This window comes from Astatotilapia calliptera, chromosome 16 (assembly GCF_964374335.1).
Source record: "Astatotilapia calliptera chromosome 16, fAstCal68.1, whole genome shotgun sequence".
Taxonomy (NCBI): domain Eukaryota; kingdom Metazoa; phylum Chordata; class Actinopteri; order Cichliformes; family Cichlidae; genus Astatotilapia; species Astatotilapia calliptera.
The window spans coordinates 22,769,869-22,791,432 of NC_137437.1; the positions used below are offsets into that span (position 1 = coordinate 22,769,869).

The following is a 21,564-nucleotide window of genomic DNA, read 5'->3' on the forward strand; positions in this document are numbered from 1 at the left end:
ACAAGGAAAGGGGTACACTTTTAATAGGATCACCAGATGCCACTCCCAAATTCAGCCTGAGCAACCTACTGTGCTCTTCTCCACCAATAAGGGAGGTCTGGCAGCAGCACAACCCAGATCATTCTCCCTAATGTCCTGGAGGAACAGACAGTCATCGCGGGGCCACAATATACAGAGAATCATCCATCACAGCCCTGGCTCTGTCTGCACACATGCCCGTGGAGAATCCTGCCTGACTGAGAGGAAGAGAAGGTCACAATTTGTGCCGTAAGATCGAAAGATTGGGGATGATCCCTTATAGGTTGGCTGGCATCTAAAACAGTTAACCCGAGATTTCTGGGATACCGCTTCCTGCAAAAGGGTAATCACATTACTAAGTCGACAGATGGAGGGGTACTCATCTCTCAATCTGCACAGTCGTATTGTTCTAGTTTGTCCATATGTGTTTGAGCTCTGTTTGAAAGATGGCCGTTCGTGACTAATTTCTGAACCCAAGTTCAAGAGAGCACTAAAAAAAATGTATCTGAGAGAAGGAATTAATTAATCCCACTTTGAAGATGGCAAAGCTGCATTAAATTCAAATATAAAAGTAAAAGAAAATGTACATTTGCATAAGAATAAAAAAAACCTTGCAAGAGAATGAAAGACTAAAATGGAAGTGACATGTCTTTCCTTTTACACCAATTTGCTAAATTAACCACACAGGGGTCCAGCAATGAGGTTTGTTCACGTCTTCCTTTGACCAGCAGTGCACACTGAAACCTTTTTTATAACATGTAAAATCAGCAGAGCTGATTTAAACTCTTGGTTTTCAGTTTTCTGCATCATTTTAGTGGCTGAGAGTAGTAGTGACATGGTGGCGGTTTCATTGCTCTGTACCTGGTGATATGATATAAAAGAAGTCTTTGAAATCATCCATCCAGACTTCGGCCAGGCGCCTGTTGTTCTTGTTGATGACTTGGCCCGTTCCTCCAGGGAAACTGTATGGGGTGGCCTTCCGGAAAACATGGCCCACATGTGAACATGTTACAATTTCCAAGGAGCCACCGCATTGCCAAATCTGCAAGCGTAGAGACAAGGCAGATTTATGTAGTATGTGACAGGAAAGCAGACAAATAGGCTGGATAAAAACTGATGAAACAGTCAGTGAATGCTTGTTCCCTTTGTTCTACCCCCTTGATGCTTAGGTGACCTACATAAATGATAACGTTTGTTACCAGTAAAAAGATTTGCTCTTAAATTTTAACAGCGTACCATCGTACCACACACACACTTACTGTAGATCTGTTTGTGACTAGATGCTGCAGCTCACAGGCATGCCTTATAACAGCACTTCATGTTTTCTGATTACTAACGACAAGCTGTGACAGGAAGACAAAAACACCTTCTATAAACTGCCCTTGTCATAGTTTCTGGTACAGTAAGTGTCCCCAGAACTAAATTTTCAATGATAGCAAATTCAGAGAGACTCATGAGGTGAAGTACGAACCACACTATCACTAACTGGTAATAATAACATATACTTTTTACAATAAACTGTACAAACATAAAGCAAAGAGACTAAATATTTTTCCCTAATGTTTGTGTAAGCTCAAAGCTAAGTACACACCAACATGTAATATGAGCACACACATCTAAGGCTTTCATGTGATGTCAGTTCCACATCTGCAAGGTTTCATGAGTACATCCTGTACAGTTGTGACATTACAACAATGACAAAAATCTGTCCACAGATGTCTGCCAAAGTGCTCAAACCCATCAATGTACAATGTACATTTGCCAGGATGATGCACAAAGAGAGACTCTCACAAAAAAATCAGCAGCAGCAACCACATGGTTGCAGCAGGAAACAAAAAATGTTTGCAACAGTGTATTTTTTTATTTTTTTTATATTTAGAAAGATCATCCAATTTTATAATATCTATAAATATCTATAAAAAGGGAACATCAAAAGGCAGAAACATGTGCTGGTACACAGAGAAACCACTCACTCTAAAAGACATTTCCAGGTTTTCTCCTCCCCAGATATCCATCCCTGGATCGTAACTCCCAATTTCTTCAAAATACGTCTTGTCTATAGAGAATAATCCTCCTGCCATGGTGGGAGTCCTGCAAAAAACATAAATTAAGGCAACAACACAAAACCTTTTTGTAATATTTCATTTCCTCATACTGAATTCGTTAGCATCTTTTTGTAACTAAGAGGAACATTGAGGATATAATAACAGGCCAATTTGTTTGACAATTTGAAACAAAGCCTTAGAGGGGCAATTACTTTTATCTTTTAATTCATTCTATACTCAAGTCAGTCCTAAATAAAGGATATTGTTTGCTGCTTGGAGTGATTTGCATACAGATGAGTTTTGTGAAGCCAAAAAAGGCAGCTCTAAGCAGTTTCTATTTTCCTGTTTCAAAATACATGGATGCTTATACTACAAAGAGAAACATCACAACTCTGTGGATGCCATTTAGGCAGAAGCTGGCATCAGTGGGACACAGAGGGAAAGATGATCTATTTCTAGCTCTAGATAAAAATGGAGCTTTTTATAAAATAATATTTTGTAGAGAAATTTAACTTTCAGCATTTCCTCTGTAGCCTGCTGTACAGAAAAAAAGCTGCATTTAATTAAGCTTACAAAATATTTCCAACTTTTTCAGCGTTTAATCTGATCTCGCCTCTCTTATTTCAAGACGATATGCAAGTGCAAAGCCACACACAGATGTACCTGACAGGGAGTGTTCTATCCCCTTTGCGTCGATCCATCTCCCGCTGGGGAACAGGATACCATCGAAAATTCAGCTTCCAGTTGAATCCACCGTAAGTCATATCAGAGCCTGCCATGTATTCAAATGTCTCGTCGCTGATGACATCTATGATAGGGCACACCACTGCAGTCCTGAAACACACAAAGTGCCATAATGTTCACATGTATGATGAAACAGGCTTGACTGAAATGAAGCATGTGGTTCATTATCATATTCAACGTGCCTCAACATCCCACCATCATAAAATCGACCGCATACTGTGAAGAAATCAGGTTCTGGGTTGTAACTGCAAATTCTATGCACACCATGCCAGCAACTAGCTATTACTCACATTATTAAATGTTCTGAAGAAAATGATCATTAATCGTAAAGCGCTGCAATCAGCTGAACATTCACGTTTTGATTAATCAATTAACTGGTTAGTCTTTAAAAAGTTACAAGAAAATATGAAAATTAAATCATCAAATGTGTTGTTCTCCTTTTGTCCACTCAGCTGCTGTAATATAAACAACATTTCTGTAAAAACAGAGATGAATCCCAAAATAAAGACAATATATTGAATATTAGGTGGAATATATAATAGCTTAATATGTTGAATTTATATCTAACAACATTTTTAAGGTGGAGCTGGGGGAATGAGGATTGTGTAACAGTTTGAAGGGCAGAATGACATTGTGTTTTAAAGGACAGGGATCTGAGAGGCTGATTGGCTTTGGAGAAGGAGTCAAGAAGATTACGGGATCAGAGGGGATGACGACAAAATTAAGAATGAGTGGAATTTAAAATAGTGGGAAAGCGGAAGTGACCAAAGAAAAGATCAACAGTGACAACAAAAACACCTAGAAAAGCAGGCACATGGAATAACACAATAATTTCATTTCTGAAATTATGCAAGCAATATTCAGAAAATCCGGGGAGATCTCGGTACACAAGGGACACGGAGAAAACCAATATTGAAGCTTGAATATTTTGAATTTGCCCTCAGGCAACACTGCAGTAGAAAAAAAAACAAAAAAAACAAAAAACAACAGCTACAATTCTGTAATGGAAATCACTTCACGGGCTCTGAAAATCATTGCAACTGAACGCAATTTTATCGCAGCTAAAAATTTACCATGCAAAGAAAAACGGAGCCCGAGCTCATTTAAGATGGATTGAGAGGAAGTAGGCAAACTGTCAGGTGGTGTGATGGAAATCACAGATCCTACATCCTATGGGATAAAGAGGAAAAGGACCACCCAACTTATTACCAGCGCAGTTGAAAGGCTAAAATCTTATGGGATATATTTTTAAAAAGATATATTCTATGTTTTATATGCTGCCATCCAGACAATGTCTATGTTTATTTGATCGAGACAATTTTCTTGCATGCATTACAACAGCACAGTAAGACTGTAGCTACCCCACAATAAGAGGTTTTATTTAAACATTTTACATATTATACATTGAACAAAATCGAACACAGGACCACCGAAATTCTTGGGCAGCTGACAAACAACGATAAACATTCTCAGTTCTGTGTGTTGGAAGACAATGTAAATACAGTTTCTTGGAATCCCTGCGTTGTTTTTATTGAAGGGCGGTGCAGATGTGTAGGAAGTATGGTTGCACAGGTATTATTTTGTAAGATAAATGCATGTACTTCCTCTCAGGATAGTCACAGACAAAATTATTTCTTTATCAAAAAGAGCAGGTCTGGAAATTTAATCTTTGAACATACAGTGTAATTTCTGCACCATCTCAACAGTCTGCACTCAGACTTAAAGACATCAATACATGTGCAGCAGCATTCAGTAAAAGTGTAATGGCTCCATAATACAATATTCGGAGTCATATGATACCAATTTCCTCCTGAGGGTAAATTAATGTGTCTGACCTCAGATAAGGTAAGAATCACAAGAGGATCATCATCATTCATTACTGTCACACAGAAACAGTGGATGGCATAAATGTGTCTACAGAGCATGGGCAAATGCCTTATGTAGTATCTTAATATTTTGATAAACAGCATAAATTAAATGAATTCTTCATCACTTTAAATCAAAGCTATTTGTTTAATGGTTTTACAGATGCAGCAAACTCAAACCTTTGCCCACTTAATACAGATACTGCGTAAGTCATATAGTGTTGACATGATGACGGTGTTAATTGTCATGGTCCCAGGATTCTTATTTGTTGGTGGTTTTGTTTATTATTACAGTTTCTTTTTTGATGCTGTGATTATTTTGCTTTAATGACTTTCTTGTATAACTTTACTGAAATTTCCCAGTATTTGCCTTAGTGTAAAGCTGCTGTGTGTAGGTGTGTGTCTAATCTCTGCATTTATTAGCCATTTCCCTTTTTTTCCCTGTAATGATTCGTCTCCGGTGTTTTGGATTTAGTCTTACTTCCCCACCTGACTCGCTGTCTTTGATTATCTTCACCTGTGTCTCGTTACAGGGCTGTGTCCGCTTTCCCTTAATTATAAATACTGTCATATAAGTGTTGTTGTCTTCCCCTCTGTCCCTGTCTGTGATCATCACCCGGGTGGTTTTGTCTTCATGCTCTTGCGGCTTAGGTTTTGTTTCTCTTCGTGTTTTGCTCTGTGGACGTCTGCCATCAGCCTAATTAAACGGCTTACCTTTTGTTAAACCCTGCTGCCTCCTGTGTCTGTTTTTTGGGTTCTCAACCTTACACTCTACACAGTTTGCATAACCTGCAGATTGACAGAAGCTATCTTTTCCTCTGAGGTTGCAGCATAATTATTATCTCATATCAGCAGTGCCAGGCAGCGTATTAATAACTGAAAGTTTGCTTTCCCATCAGTATTCAGATAGTTTTGGCTCAAGTACCCAGTGATGCAACCAAGGCGAAATATGATAACAACTGCAGTAATAAAGCGTTTTTAGGGCTCAATAGTAACACTAAACTGTCAAAACAATAGGAGGTTTTGCAGTAGTGTGGTGCACTGCTGCAAAAACGTCAAACATATGTGTGATTTCCTATCAGTGCCTTCAAAAAAACAGCATTAAATTCAAAATACTTAGTGATGTCAATTTTAGCTCCTACCTGTCCTCTTTGATGCGAGCCAGCAGGGGCTCTAGCCAGCCAACAGTACACTCGCAGTGAGCATCAAGAAAGGTGATGACCTGACCGGTGGTGGCGGCTGCCCCCCTCAACCTGGCTCTGATTAGACCTGAACGCTGCTCCATCCTCAGGATCCTCACCGGCACCTCCAGAGTACGCACATAGTTCTCCAGTTTCTTCTTTAGGAAATCTGAAAGAAATTATGCAAAAGAAAATTCATAACAAGTTAAATATGGACAATATGATGATGAGATTTCAATCAGGTCATCAAATTATCAATTCGAGCTAGTCAGCTTATGTCCAGCTGAGATCTTATGGATTCCAAAATAAAATAATAACATTTGAAAACAAGGTTTTTAGCTACTACCTATTGGGATTATATGTCATATTTATGGGTTACAGAACTGCAAATTAAAAAATAAGGTAAAGATAGTAAGACCATAATTACTTGAGCGCATAAATATTGTTTCTTGACTCATCAGAGGTGGATGTGCCACCTAAAATAATAGCATAACCAATAAAGGAAGAAATTCTTTACTTACATGTCTTTCAATATTTCACGATTCCTTAAACTGTGATATGGCTGAATCAAAACCTGGAAACCCGACCGTTATTTCTATAATGCTCAAAAATGTACTTATCAATGTGTTTTTACTTGAGTCTTCAACATCACACTCCTCATTTGTTTTTTCCAGGGTTTAGTGAGGAGTTCTCAGAGTAAAAAACCCCAAAATTATGTAAATTTGAACCACAAACGTTCCATTTGGCTTTTTTATTAATCTAAAAGATCTTAAATGGTTATTTGAAGATTACAAGAACAAATGGGACTCACAGCCTTACATCGAAGGTTAATTGGTGTATTTATAGATTACAAACCTCGCTCGCTGGCATCATCAACTAGGATAATTTCCACCAGCAAGTGTTTAGGAGAGCGGTTGATGACGCTGTGAACAGTTCGCAGCAGCGTGCTCCATGCCTCGTTGTGAAACACGATGACAATGCTGGTGTTGGGCAGGTCATCTGAGTACACTTTGGTCTTACAGCTGACAGAGTAACACAGGGGGGAAAAGGCAAATCAGTGACATAAGACTTTACAGAGGAAAGTTCCCTTAGATATGCAGAGTCAACAAACTAGGTGAAAAGTCAGAGCTTTAATAAACCCTATTAATTTAAATCCATATCTGCTGACAGTTAATTTAAAGAGTGTTTTTGTCCTTTGTTGATAAAATAACATTAAATTTTTATTTTTTTATAGTTCAAATATTTCACAAATATTTTAACTATACTGGATGTTTTTCATACTGATAATTATTAATATGTAATCACCATTTTACAATATATTAATCTTAGACTGTTTAGATTTTTACACTGACAATTGTTGGAGATTGCAGATTATTGTGTAACAATATGTATTACTGTATAACAAATTTTAAAAATATTATTTCATTTTTTGAAAGAAAAACAATTATACTTTTAGTCTCAAATAATTTAGTCCTGTAAAATTACAAGCTGTGACAATTAAAGTTTCTAAAAGGTTAATATATGGTAAAACTGTAATGTTACGATAGCTGATGATCTGATTATCATTTGTTATAATCTTTGATATTCTGTTTATTAAAAGGATTCATACTTTGAAAATGTATCCCAAAACTAAAATGGTCATTTACAATGACAAACATAATTTCTCAATATGTTTGAACCACTGCACAGAGCATCTAATCTGTTGCTGTACTACTACTGAGTTAGTTTCAAAATGCAGCCCATTATTTTGTATCAGAGAACATAAAGTTCCCAAGTGTTATCCAGTTTCGCCATCAGTGCAAAAACACTGTCACAATAGGTTTACTGAAAGATATTGAGAAAGAAAGTAGAAAAAGTTAAACCAGTGTTGACAGCTATGTCAGCATGTCCTTGGATTAATGTGAAGTCTGTCAAAGCCAAAGGGTGTAAATGTGGGACGGTGCTGTAGTCAGTGCTGTTGAATAAAGAATTAGCTACATTACAGAAGAGGATGTGGACAGTGAAGGCAGCATGTATGGCTAGAGGAGGTGGTGATGTGGGGGAGGGGGGTTACCGGAGCAGGCAGCATTGCTAGTTCTGTCCTGTCTATTCAATGTGACAGCACTGACTGACATAACTAGGCCAGGAGGCTGCCTTGAAGACATAATGCTGGTGAAATTTTGCACAGCTCGGCTGTGCGCTGTAATAAAGATGCTGTATTATTTATATGGACCCATATTGGGCAGAAATACAGAGTTCACATCATCTGAATGTTCAACTTTTTCTCTCTAATATAGATCTTCTTTTGCACTGTATAAATTTTTATGTATTGTATTTTATACAGTTTTTCCACATCCCAGACAATCTGGAGTGGTCTTCTTCTTGAAACAGGCAAAAACAGGAGCTAAAACAAAAAGAATGTAGGAGTTTAGAAAGATAATTTTGTGGCTTATTTCTCATTTGACAGGTAGAGACTCTGATAACCACTTAATGAAAAGTGCCGTGAAGAACTCAACTGGAATAGTTAAACATGAATCACTTGGATATTGTCTCCGCACTAGGCAAACGTCTGTGCATATCAGCAGCCTTAAATGAATGTGCCCATGTTTCATACAAGATGCATTTTGAATTTTCATTAGGTGTTCAAGAGGCTCTTGAATGACAGTAAACAAACCCTACTCCCATTCAAATGTCAAGCCTAATGCAAAACGCGAGGGACCTAATAGATCCTGCATGGAAATGATAGTCATTATTAAAGATATCTTTCACAGTGGGTACAGTTGTTATTACTAATAACATGTAATGGACCCAACTGTTTAAATTCTATTTAAATTATCATAAAACTTTTCTTACATTTCCTTAGTTTCTGCAGTCCTTATGAGACTAGATAAGCATCTTTCAATCAATTTGATAGCATAATTTCTTGATTTCACTTTCAGATATCATTAAGCTCTCTCTGCAGTCTCCTTCGCACTCAAATAGTCTCCGTACAGCTTCGTTCAGCTCTTGCTCAAAACTGTAAGTGCGTCACATACTTGGCTCTGGTTTTTGTGTAGCGGCTTATCACTATAAAAATTCCTCCAAGAATAAAATGCCAGATATGGTGTCGACCATGGAAGTCACCTCTGTATTCTTACCAGGCTGTTTGCTTTGAGTAGAGTGAGTCAGTCTTGTTCTATTATTCTCTGTTGCTTTCTCAGTAACTCTGAGTTAATTATATGTTAGTAAAAATCTGACAAAAAAAAACAAAAACAAAACAAGCCTCTTAGCAATGACGGTAAAAACATTATGTGCCATGAAATGTGATGGATATCAAAGATCTGCTGTTAGTGAGGACACACGAGCCTACGCACCCATCCAGCCTCACATCTGGCAGACTCCTGTTGAGTGCAATCATATCACTGGCCATCAGATTGAACTGGTTAATCTTAAAGAGCTCCTTCATTTTCTCCTGGTCATCCTTAGGGATGTTTACCGCTTTGCCCATCTCACCTGGACCCTCGTGGCTCCGTGATATCACTGCTGTAACGTAACAAGGACACCACAGAAAAATATTTGATAAGAAAACATTTTTTCTCACCAATGAGGCAAAAAATTAACATCAAACTGCATCATAAAACAAATCCTACTGCATAAAAAATGGACCTTGTGGAACAAGGAGAGTGCAGAAAAGCGTGCGTGTTCTATTTCTGTCCACTTTGTAAATTTTCTAAACTCATATAGCACCCAGAGCATGAAAACCTAATTTTCCAGATCAATGTGCATGTGCGTTTGATAACAGAAATAAATGTACTGGCAGCTGGTGTTCACATATGAACAGTACATCATGTTCACATTTATTACATTATTATAATACTGTATATACAAAAAAAAGTGAAAGCCTCTAAAAGCCTGTGCTATTAAAAGCAAGGAAAAATGTGTTTCTTCAAACATCAGTGCATGCTCAGCAGAGAAAAACCTTTAACACAGCGACAGTGCATCCACTCCGCTTAAGCCCTCTCCTGGTGGTTCTGGCTTAGGCTGACAGGGTATTAAGCACTGTACACTTTGCCAGCTATATTTAATTTAAAAATTTAATCTATTAGGAGGTTTTGAATTCAGAGATTTAGGCCGATGTATTAATAGGTGAAAAAAAAGCAGCATGACAGCAAAACAATTGCTACAGTTTTTGCTATGAAAGGCCTGGAAAATATCAGAATTGCTACTGGTGCTGCACAGCGCAAGCTTCTTTCACCGAAGGTAAGTAACCACCCATTGATTTATGGCTCTGCTCTCTCTCACTCTCTTTCTCTCTAATAATCTCTTAGAACAGAGGCTGTGATTTCCATGAAAGGGGGACACATAGTTCACATTAGCTGCATGGCCTCCTGCTAAGAGGATTTCCTAAGACCCCTTTGTGGAGACGGACTGGGATCGGTCGGATTATAACCTAAACTGATCCTGGGTTTTCTTTATAATGCTGCTGACACTCTTCATTTGGACACCAGCTGACATCTGATGGACACAGCTCTCGAGCTGCATGACTGAGCATCAAAACATTCTCAGCCTGCTCCAGCCATACTCCAATCCATCATTCTTTGTGTGTGGATAAACGTCCTGCTGAAAGAGAGAGAGCACCAAGCAAACCATCAATAGTAGTTTGGGTTTCTAAAGAAATTGTAGTGAAATTGCCAGCTGCAAAGCTGAGACTGTGCAATATTGCTTGATAGATGGATGGCGGCCAAGCAGCAGTGCAATGACTAAAAGCTGGAAGCTGTACAGTACAGGTTTGTGTTATCTGAAAGCTAATTTGTACTGCCTAATTTATAGCGGCTGACAAAGTATTAGATATGCTAATGTGAAAATAGGGTTAAAAGGGCAAATGAAAGGCAGCGAAAGGTGCTAAAATGAGAGTTAAATGTGTAATTATGTGTAAATTCTCAAGATCCAACTTAAACTATACAGGTAAGAGTTGTCATGTTTTGATTGTTAGCTACGAACCATGTGCACTAAACACATCCGTGCATCTTTGTTGTGAGCTTTGTGTTGGCATTGTGATTTTTTTTCCAAAGCCTTCAATGGTCATAAAGCTTGTCCTAGTGGAAAATGCAAGCTGGAAGGGACATCTTTTAATAGTCTTCCCCTACTCTGTAGGCACCAATTAGCTTCACTTCACATCATCGGTCACTTTCTTAAAGGAGCCCATAACATTTGAAGGGCCTGATAATTTATCAGTCTCTGAATTATCATAAACTGACACTCCCTAATGACACTTCTTGACCTGGTTTCCAAGTCCTTATCAGTTGATTAGGGCCCAACTTCCTAATGACGTTCTGAGCCCGAGTCAGTGTACGCATGGATAAGTGTTGAAACAGTCTGAACCCAGGATTTTAACAAAAGAGAGAACCTAGAGGCCTAAAGAAACACTTCAACAGACCAGTGCAATTAGCAATCTAATTAAATTGCTTGGTTTTCTAGAATATTTCCAACCTTCTGTAATGCTGTGGTAGCTAAATCAGAAAGAAAGGTTCTGGAAGAGAGAAAGATGTAAAAGTGGAATATCAGAACAGTAGCCAACATGCTATTTAGGCAATGCCAGGTAAGAGAAGAAGCCACAGCTGAGACCAACACACACGTGAGCGTGCAGATTTTGTGCAGTCATCATCACATGGCTCCTAAGGTTCCCCTGTTGTTTTCATTCTCGTTTACGTAGAAAAAGATCTGTGTAGTGTTACACAGTTGGAGTCTCCTCCTTAGGCTCAATCCATTCTTTTTCATCCAGACATTACCTCCTCTTCTTCCCTCTCCTGCTCTGCTCTGCTTCCTGCCTGGCACAGCTGCCATTTCATTAAAGATCAGAGAAGCTCCTCTTGAACACATAACCACAGAAGACCATGAACACACATCACACAGAGTGCTTCTACAAGTCTCTGATATGTACTTTAACTGTAACTCTCTCTGGTGGTACATGACAGGTAAGGGGCTTTGTTCATAGAAAGATTCCAGCCAATTAGAATTAATGTACCATCTGTGAAATGTAAGTACACAGAACTGGCTTAATTATTCTTGGCATAGATGTAACAAAGATTCCAGGAAGATTTTGGTCTATATTGATATGACAACATCACACAGTTGTTGCACATCCAAGAAGAGAATTTTCAGTTCCACCACATCCCAACGTTGCTCTATAGTATTGAGATCTGGTGACAATGAAGACCATTCACAGCTTGAGATGATCCGAGCTTTGTAACAAGGTGCATTGTCCTGCTGGAAAATGCCATCTGAAGATGAGCACATAAAGGAATAGATATGATCAGCAACAATGCAGAATGGAGATCAATCAAGTGAGACCATGCGAATTATAGGAAAACAGGCAACTGAGGCTGACTTGACAAGAGTGGCACCCGGTGTGGTCTTCTGCTTCATGGTTTGACATGTAATAACGCACCCTGATTCTACCAGCCTAAACCAGTGTGGCCATTTTCCTCTGACCTCTCACATCAACAAGGTATTTTCACAAAGACAACTGCAGCTCATTGGAGATTTTCTCTTTTTTGGACCATTTTCTGTAAAGCCAAGTTTATGAAATCTCCCCATCTGCCACCAACAACACCACCAAATTCAAAGTCACTTAGTTCACCTTTTTGCTCCCATTCTGATGATCCACTTCAGTGGGTCATCTTGACCATGTCTAAATGCACTGAGTTGCTACCACTTGATTGGTGTCATTGATTACACATTTTGTTTATCAAGCTGTTGCACTGGTGTACCAAAGCAGCCATACTCCTGATAACCTAAAACTGCCTTGTAGATATTTTTTAGAAAGAAGAAATTTGTTATGGAGACATATACAAAACTTATTTTTATATTAAACTGCAAGAGATATGAATTTTCTGTCTGAAGTTAAGCATTTTTAAATCATATTCTATAGGGAATACTTAATCGGCCTCGAGCAGTCATTCGTGGAACCCCAAGGGCTTCATTATTCAGCCTCAGAGCTTGTTTTGTCTACTTAACATACTAACACGTGCTTTATTGTGTTTTCAGCAGGTTTGCAGTACTGACAAAGCAAATTTTTCATGCAAGACTTGTTTTCACTAATGTGAATCCAAGCAAAGAACTATTTTAAACCCAAAATATAGCAGTGAATTTGTGCTAGACTAAAAATTATATTTTCATTTGACAGCTGAAAAAACAAAAACAAAACAGGGGTACACTAAACAAGATAAAACTTGAAACACCTGCAGAGACATTGCAAAATCCAGTGTTTGACAGCAATCCTAAGATATAGTTCATATACACAGAAAATCCTGCGATCTTAAATGCAAAATAACATCCAATGTAACTGCTGACTTTTGTATGGTAATGAGACAGTAACTTGGAGCTCAGCATCATTCTAACCTTAAAAGCAGATTACTAAGCTTCTTAGAAACCTGCTTACTTGAGGACATGTGAGGAAATTAACTCTCCAAGAGGAAGTGTGTTAAAGTGATTTGAGCAGCACACCTTTATACAGAAAAGCACAGTTTTACAACAACAACAAAAAACTCAATTTCATCAGTTTTGTTTCATAGTCCATTGAGCAAAAAAGACACTACATCAGAAATATCTAATTCCTATAAATGTATTAATGTTTTTGTAGTTATAAAACCAGAATTCCTACCTTTTCTTACATTACCATCAACTATTAACTGTTTCATATGTTTTATGTGTTTTTCTGCTCTTTCAGGCAAAGCTTTCCCCTCAGTGAACACTGTTTTAATAGGATTTGTCACAGATGATGAATATTTTACACTCAAGTGAAATTTTAGAAGGTATTATTGTCTCCAGCTTACATTCTCATGCATGTTTGATACAAAATAACAGGGAAATTCTGCAACATCAACTTACCTCGAAGAGCAGGGAGCAGCGAGCGGTCCTTCCTATCATCACATTTGTTACACTCGCTGAAGTACAACAGCAAGAACACATCCACCAGCACCCACACTAAAGAGGTGGTCAACACCACCTTGCAGTAGACAAACCGTCGCATCACCTCTCTAGGATGACAGCCAGGCAAGTTGATAGCGAGCACTTAGGAGCGCTCAGGCTGCCAGTGAAACATCTGAAGTCCAATGACAGGGTGAAGTAACAGGGACGAAACCAAGCAGGTTTGACCGCGGGGCATCATCCTTCAGGAGATGGGAGAAGAAAAAAAAAAAAAAAGAGGACAGAATACTAAATTTAATGTGAAATGACATCATAATAGTTTAAGTATTCCTGCTATGAATCCAACTGATATCAATCCTTACAATAAAATGACATAAAATGCAAAGGAGGAACTACATTAAAGTAGATCAATATTAACCTCTTTTAACCTTTCTCAGGCTTCACTTTATCAGTTCCATTGCTCTGTTAGCATCCTCTGTCAGAGGTTTCCAGTAGCTACTTAAAAGACCTGCAAAAACATTAGTATGAGTATGACCTGCTAAACTTAAGTAAAATTTCTATGATCTTTCTAAGATATTGATTGATCAGCTATAATCTAGTAATGACACTGCTTCTTCACTGTTTTAGGAGGAGGACCATTATGAAGCTCAAATATTTCCTTTTGTAATTTATTTTGTAATTGATCTACTTTTTGCTTTGAGTCATTGCCCTAGAAATGTTTAAAAATATCCAGGGGGTCTTATACAAGCTGCGATTTCTTTTTTTTACTAGTAGTGGTTCAGTTTGTGGCAAAACAACAATGAAGTTCATGCATAAGTTTAAGAAGTAAGCTCTCTATTTACTCATCTGTGTGTTTGACCTGCTAGTCCATTCTTAAAACACTCGAGTCTGTCTTCATCACTTTAGCCCATTCATTTTCCCACTTTCTACAAGCTAGTGACCCACTTTTTCATGTCCTTCTGATCTCAGCGCTCTTCTATCATTCTGCCTTTCAGAGTCTCATTCGTGCGACCTGCCTCCTCCCTGCCTCCACCTAACTAAAAGATCTTCATTTAACTTTTCATTACTTCTTCTCCACCGTCACCAGCATCTGGGTTCCAGGGGATCCTGTCCCAGCATTGTTGGGACTCCACTCTGCTATATGGAGTCACTGTAAAAGTACACTGCTCTTTCAGTTCAATGGTTTTCATGTCAGGACATAATAAACATATGGTGAGATCTGCCAAAACCAGCTGTTAGTTTCTGTGGAGCAGTAAGGATGCACTTGCATGTGACACAGTGCAACAGCTGAGAGGACCACCAGGCTACACCCCATGAAAAATGATCTTGCTTGACAGTAGCCTGTTTTGTATTCAACTGTATATCACACTTAATTTTTCATTTTTTCTAAGCATGACCTCCCTGTACTGATTTTTGCAAATCATATTTTCTTCCGGTGAAGTATAACTGACAGCATATACAGACAAAAATATACTCTTCTTCAATGCAACAAATTCCTTTGTTGGATTATTTTTTCTTGTTCAGCTACATGAGTGTGACTTCAGTGTCTGATCAGGTTTTTTGATAGGAACATTTTCGTAGTGGTCCCCTACGCTTTGTTTTGGTGAACTTTGGGTCTTCGCTTACAGTGAAGAGCTTTCATGCTAACAGCATGTAAGTGTGTGGCTGTGAGTGAACACTCCACGTTTTTTTAATCACTATTTTTTCCACTGTCCACATGTTATGCAGGAAACCCATGAGCTACATCTCAGACTCAGTTAAATGTTTAAGTTTAAGACAATATGTTTAGAAAAAGACTGAACAAGAATGAATGGCTTTTTCTCTCAAAAAAACAAAAACAAAAACATGTCAGCACAGCCTAGCTTTGCAAAATCTGGAACAATTTCCTTTGGACAGATGAGACCAAAGTGGAGATGGTTGCACATAACCACGTTTGGTGAAAACTAAACAGAGCAAATCAGCACAAACATGTCATGCCAGCTGTCAAGTACGGTGATAAATTGGTGATGATTTGGGTTTGTTTTGCAGTCAGAGGATCTGGGCACTTTGCAGTCATCGAGTCAACCACAAACTCCTCTGTATGCCAAAATATTCTAGAGTCAAATGTGAGGCCATCTGTCCGACAGCTAAAGCTCAGCCAAAATTTGGTCATGCAACGGGAAAATCATCACAAGCACAGCAGCAAATCTACAGAATGACTGAAAAAGAAAACAGGCTGTACCTTAAGAAAACTGTGCATGAACAAATATCTGCAAAACTAAATGAATTGAAGCAACATTGGAAAAAACAGTGGGACAGAAATCCTCCACAGTGATGTGAGAAAGTGAACAAATAATACAGTTATTGTTGCTAAAAGTTGTTCTATAAGCCACTAAATCATGTGGGTATGTAGCTTTTCACACACCGATCTGCACTTCAGTTCATTTTCTGTTAAATAAATAATAACACAGCGTACTGCAATTTGTCATGTTTTATAGGTCATCTGATGTCGTATTTACTTAACTTTATGACCTGGTAACATTTACATGCTATGTAAAACCATAGAGTGTAAAACCTTAGGGCATACTTTCCTTTTATCATGACTCTAGGTTCAGCTGAGTCTAATTCACTTTAAATTATATAGCGCCAAATCACAACAACAGTTGCCGAAAGAAGCTTAATATTGTCAGGGAAAAGACCCTATAATAATAGAGAGAAAACAGAAAACCCAACAATCAGACAGCGCCCTGTGAGCAAGCACTTTTGCGACAGTGGGAAGGAAAAACTCCCTTTTAACAGGAAGAAACCTCTGGCAGAACCAGACAACCAGACAGGGGCGACCTGTTGGGGGTGAGGAGAGGAAGACAGGGCAAAGACATATGGTGGAAGAGAGCCTAGATTAATAATAACTAATGATTAAATGCAGAAACGTGTATAAACACATAGAGAGTAAAAAAGGTGAGTAAAATAATAGCCAAATAGCTTATTACTCAAACTCTGTGCTTCTATAAATCACGGTCAATTCTCAAGCAATCTTTGCTTCTCTACAGGTGTTTAACTTTACTGCAAACATTTTCTAATTATAACTAATAATGATGAGCAACATATGAGACAAATAGCACTACACATAGTATATTTTCTTCATACACGGTTCTCATTTTCTATTTCCATTCTTTATTGCTTTTACAAGAATAATAAATAAATAAAAATTAAAAACTGAGGAATGAAGGTCAAATCCAGTCTCCCACATTGGACTGACCACAGTCCCTTCGCATTCTTCCATTTGAGAGGATGAGTGAATGCTCATTTCCCTTGTACAGTCTTCACCCACTTCATCAGTAGTGCTGCTAAGACCATCTGGGATGCTTAAATACCAGAGGCAATTTGCAGAGGTTAAATATCTCATTGGCATGGAAAGTGCGCCTCACAATATTTCTGATGAAAGACAACATAATTTTCTGTCTAAAAGGATACTTGACTGAAATTATAGGTTTTTGTTAACTGAAAGACTTACGAAAGTACAATCTGGATGATATTACAGTCATGAATAACGCTTACATTCAAATACACAAACCAAGCACAGAAATGGTCAGGAGTTTTTTGAACATCTGTAACAAAATACACCACAGTGCTTTTACATTACTCTGGGTAGTAAAACAGATCAAAAAGATTGGATGGTCTACAGATTGTTTCCAGCCTAGGATGATGTGGTACATCCCATGTATTAAAGCCACACGAGCCTCTTGATATTCTCAAAATGTAAAATACATTAAACATAGTTTCCATAAATAACTATGCATTTAATTGCCAATGCATTTAGATATAACTTACCTGAGTAGTTACTTTCATAACTAGCTGAAAAACGCCTGCAGAGGAGTAAGGACAGATTTCCTTATCTTTCGCATGCAGCATGGTAAAGACTTTGCACTACACACACACACACACACACACACACACACACACACACGCATCTCTCAGTCCAACTCTGTGCCCTCTGTCTAAATGTCCATCACAGAGGCTGACACGCTTACCTTAGGCTAACTCTTATCTCATTCAAAAACAAGGCAGCCTCTACCCAGCTGCATCAAGACTGAAATCACAGTGCAGTGGATGATTTCAGTCACTCAGACAGAAACTGCACACTACTCAATAAAGTAGATGGATGCAGTCTACACTTAATGATTGTAATGAACAAAACTGTGACATTAAAAGCGAAACACAAGTCTGCATCTAGCATATCACCTCCACTCACACTGTAGACAGATCAATGATGATTCTGCCTTTATGATGTCTGTTTGCATCTCTAACCATCTGCTTTGCTGCATGTGTGTTACAAACATATTTGGGTGACTATGACTGCACCAGCCACACCACCAAGAGTTTGCTGGTCTGAAGAAGTCTGACTCAATTAGTCCCACCATCTGGAGAGATGAATATTTCCTGTCTGCTGTGCACAGCTCTAAAAATACATGTCTACATTCTCGACTTGAAGCAATTTTTTTTTCTTTCAATCTTTTCAATAGGAGTGTAAACCACTGGCCATTATTAACTGCTTCTCAAGTGACACTTAATTGTGTTGTTAGCAACACTCTTTGTTGTGAAATGTCTGGTGCAGTGCTACAAGTTAAATTATGTATTCCTCGCCCATTCAACAGGAGTGCTTCTACTGTATGCAAATGAAAGGCTGTATACTTAAGCTGCCAAACTGCGTTTCACAGTAATATAATTGGACACGGCTCACATCAGCATCTGACAATGGAGCTGTGACAGTAACAGGAGACTAAAAATTTAATAAATTAAAAAAACATAACATTTTTGCATGAATCTTTTTCTCCTCCACATTTACAGTACAAACCCTGCTGACCATCAAAGCACCCACTGAGGTTTGGGTGCTTTCTTAGGAGTAAGAGAGACCAGGCCAGCTAATAATTGACTTTGATATTTTCCCATCACGCACCTGCATCTAAAAGGTCACAAGCATCATGTAAAGCTGCAGTACTTTCTTAAGTGTTAAATGAAAACTGTATTTGTTATGTATGGTAAAAGAAAAAAAACTGGCATACAAACAATTAATAATTGGGTTAAACATATTGGTACAAACTGGAAGTCACACTGGCAGTGGCACTGAAAAATAACAATACATACACTGATCTTAGATTGCCCACTATGCATATGCAAGAGATTGTGGCAGCAGAAAATCATAGGCTTACTGGAAGAAAAGACTCCATCTATATAGCTCACTGTGGTGGTCTTAAAAGTGTTGATTACCCTCAATCTGTCAATCTTTCATTCATGTTCAGGTACATTAGGCCTTGGCTTCAAAGACTGGTTTATTAATTGTTAGATGTCACATGAACAAGACGACAAATACAACCAAAACCACTCATTTTATGGTAATATAGATTAAATCTAAACTATAACCAAGCTCTCGACCACATTAAGATCACGGTTTAATGGTGTGATGTGTAACCATAGGAGCCAAATTTTAGTCTTGCTATGCAAGGTGTGCACGCAACAGAAAACGGGGACACTCTTTGCTTACCTAAATTATGGATGGAGTGAACCATTGACCTGTTCCTGACTCGCTCCCGGGCAACGTGTTGAACGTGGACGACATACCCAAATCTAATGCTAATTACTGGTTTAAAAAAACGGGGCCAAATTTACCGCGCGAGCGCATAACATCTCGTAAAAAGACACCTAAGTTGCAGTCCATCTCAGCGCAGAGTAGTCCAAAATCCAGTCCGTCCAGTAAACCTTCTCATGGTACCTGTGTGGACTCCTTAATGTGATAAGTCTCCGGCTGAGCCGCACTAAACCGGTGGATATGAAGAGTCTCCATTATTTTTCCCCTTTTGCGTTTAAATGGATATGCGGTCACTGCAACAGACGCCTCTCTCCGCGCACCTGTTTTCCGAGTGAATATTGTAACGCTAAGAGGACAGGCTGAGATAATAGTCAGCACAATCTAACCTCAGCTCAGACCGACCTGCATATATACCGAGTCTCCTCTCTGATTGGCTCACAGCGACGTCGCTCACGAAATCCCTTTGAAGTAGGGCTTCACGGGCGTCTGGTAAATGTAGGCGCGTGCATGCCACCAAATATAGTGTTTGTTTTTTTAAATCATATATTAACATACATTTATCGAAATACGCTTAATTTGATTTTAGATACTTGAATTTTTATTTTGTTTTAAATTCGTTTTCACGGAATCTTCTCAGACATATATTAGGAGGTCAACTTGATGACAGTTATTTCCCATACTTTTCATTTAGCATAGGTTACCTGCAGCAAGAAATACAGCTATAAAAGCAATCAAAAGAAACGCCCAAATACCTATGCTCTTTGTGAAATGATCTTTTATTGACATTCTCGGTTTTAACTTTGTCCTAATATTCTGAACTAAGCCTGATTCCTCGTGTGGTTTTGTAGTTTCGCCTTTATAAAGCTTATAAGCAACTGTTAGAGCGTTTTCCTGTTTATGTTTCCAGTAGGGACAAGGAGAAAGCTGGTTAAAATGCACTCTAAGGCAGATTACACCCGGTCTAAAGGTCAATTCACTGAAAATTTCCAAACGACACAGACACTTGTGTACATCACAGCTATTTTGAAGCAGACTTTTGGTGGATCGTGTTGAACAATGCTGCCATCTACTGTTATTGATAAGAAACTCGGTTTTGCCCCTGGGCAATTAGCCAGATAAAATCTAACCGAAGCATTTAATAAACATTCAGGGAATCATAATAACTCTGATGTACTGTCAACAATGTGCAGCCACAGACTCCAAACTCTCCTTTATTGCTATTTCATTTACCTCAGCGACAATAAAGAAGCTGCATTAAATACTGCAATCTGTTTTCTGTGAAATAAATCTTCCGTTCATATCTGCAGTGTATGCAGATGAACACTGGCTTCAGATCAGACCCAAATTATCCACTAGATGTCACTACACGCCCTCCTTGAGTTAGAAAGTAATAAAAAAAATTGAAAATAATACTTCTATTATCATTATTATTAGTAGTAGTAGTTTTAAGACTTTGAGTAACTAGATGGCTTTGGGGAGTATGTTTTTCTACGACAGCTGATGTATAGTATAAAGTTTTTTTCAAGTTTTAGAGTGAGCTCTACTGGCTGGGTAATTGTGAGGGAAATGTAAAGTAAAACTCAGTGGAAATAACCTGAGTTTTGAACTCAAAACTTTATTTCAAAAAAATTCAGAAAGGATTCCTTTTATTGTTTATGACAGGCCAAAGCTGTGAGGTGTGAGGCATAAACCTCCTAAAGGCAAGATAGGAAAACATTGTGCTATAAGCAGGCCTTTTGCATGTGGCAGTGGAAAAAACACTGATTCATATTATTAAATTTGCCTCCAAGCCATTTCAGGGTCCTCATATTGTGCATGTTGGTTCACTGTCATGAACAAAGCCATTGTTACAAACATCTGTAACACTTGTGTTCTTATTATTATCACGGGGAGCTTAAATCAGCCAGCTAAGCATCCAGTCTGGGCGGCTTTAGATCATGTGTAGGAGGGAATATATTTTGGACTTTTAACTTATATTCATAGGTTTCAGCTTTTCCGGGTAATCTGATAATCATCGTTGCCATTCATAAAAAGGAATTAAGTAACAGATCAACAATAACAATTAAAACTACAGAAATTTCTCTCTCTCTTTCGTTTTTTGTTTGCTTTTCAATTCACAGACAAATTCATCAGGACTTTTTCTGTAATTTTACGCATGTATTAACTACATCTTACTACATTTACTACATCATTTACTTCATGTAGAAAAACTGAGACGTGCCGTTTCAGCTGCAACACGCATTTGTAAAGCTTATGAA

General features: G+C 38.3%; 1 protein-coding gene across 4 annotated transcripts in view; it reads right to left on the reverse strand.

The window, feature by feature from the left end:
- Window positions 1-19,716, reverse strand: part of galnt13 (polypeptide N-acetylgalactosaminyltransferase 13) — a 36,981-nt gene extending 17,265 nt beyond the window's left edge. For 2 of the 4 annotated variants that reach the window (XM_026144575.2, XM_026144574.2), the window contains exons 1-8: window positions 19,262-19,713; window positions 13,702-13,982; window positions 9,186-9,354; window positions 6,709-6,875; window positions 5,815-6,022; window positions 2,727-2,897; window positions 1,992-2,109; window positions 880-1,060 (exon numbers count right to left, since the gene is read on the reverse strand). In XM_026144575.2, the coding sequence (XP_026000360.1) occupies window positions 880-1,060; window positions 1,992-2,109; window positions 2,727-2,897; window positions 5,815-6,022; window positions 6,709-6,875; window positions 9,186-9,354; window positions 13,702-13,843 (1,156 nt within the window). In that variant the 5' untranslated portion in view covers window positions 13,844-13,982; window positions 19,262-19,713. Of the gene's footprint in view, window positions 1-879; window positions 1,061-1,991; window positions 2,110-2,726; window positions 2,898-5,814; window positions 6,023-6,708; window positions 6,876-9,185; window positions 9,355-13,701; window positions 13,983-19,261 lie in introns of all 4 variants that reach the window. The other 2 variants (XM_026144576.2, XM_080290332.1) reach the window with 2 other exon arrangements.
- Window positions 19,717-21,564: the final 1,848 nt, after the last annotated feature.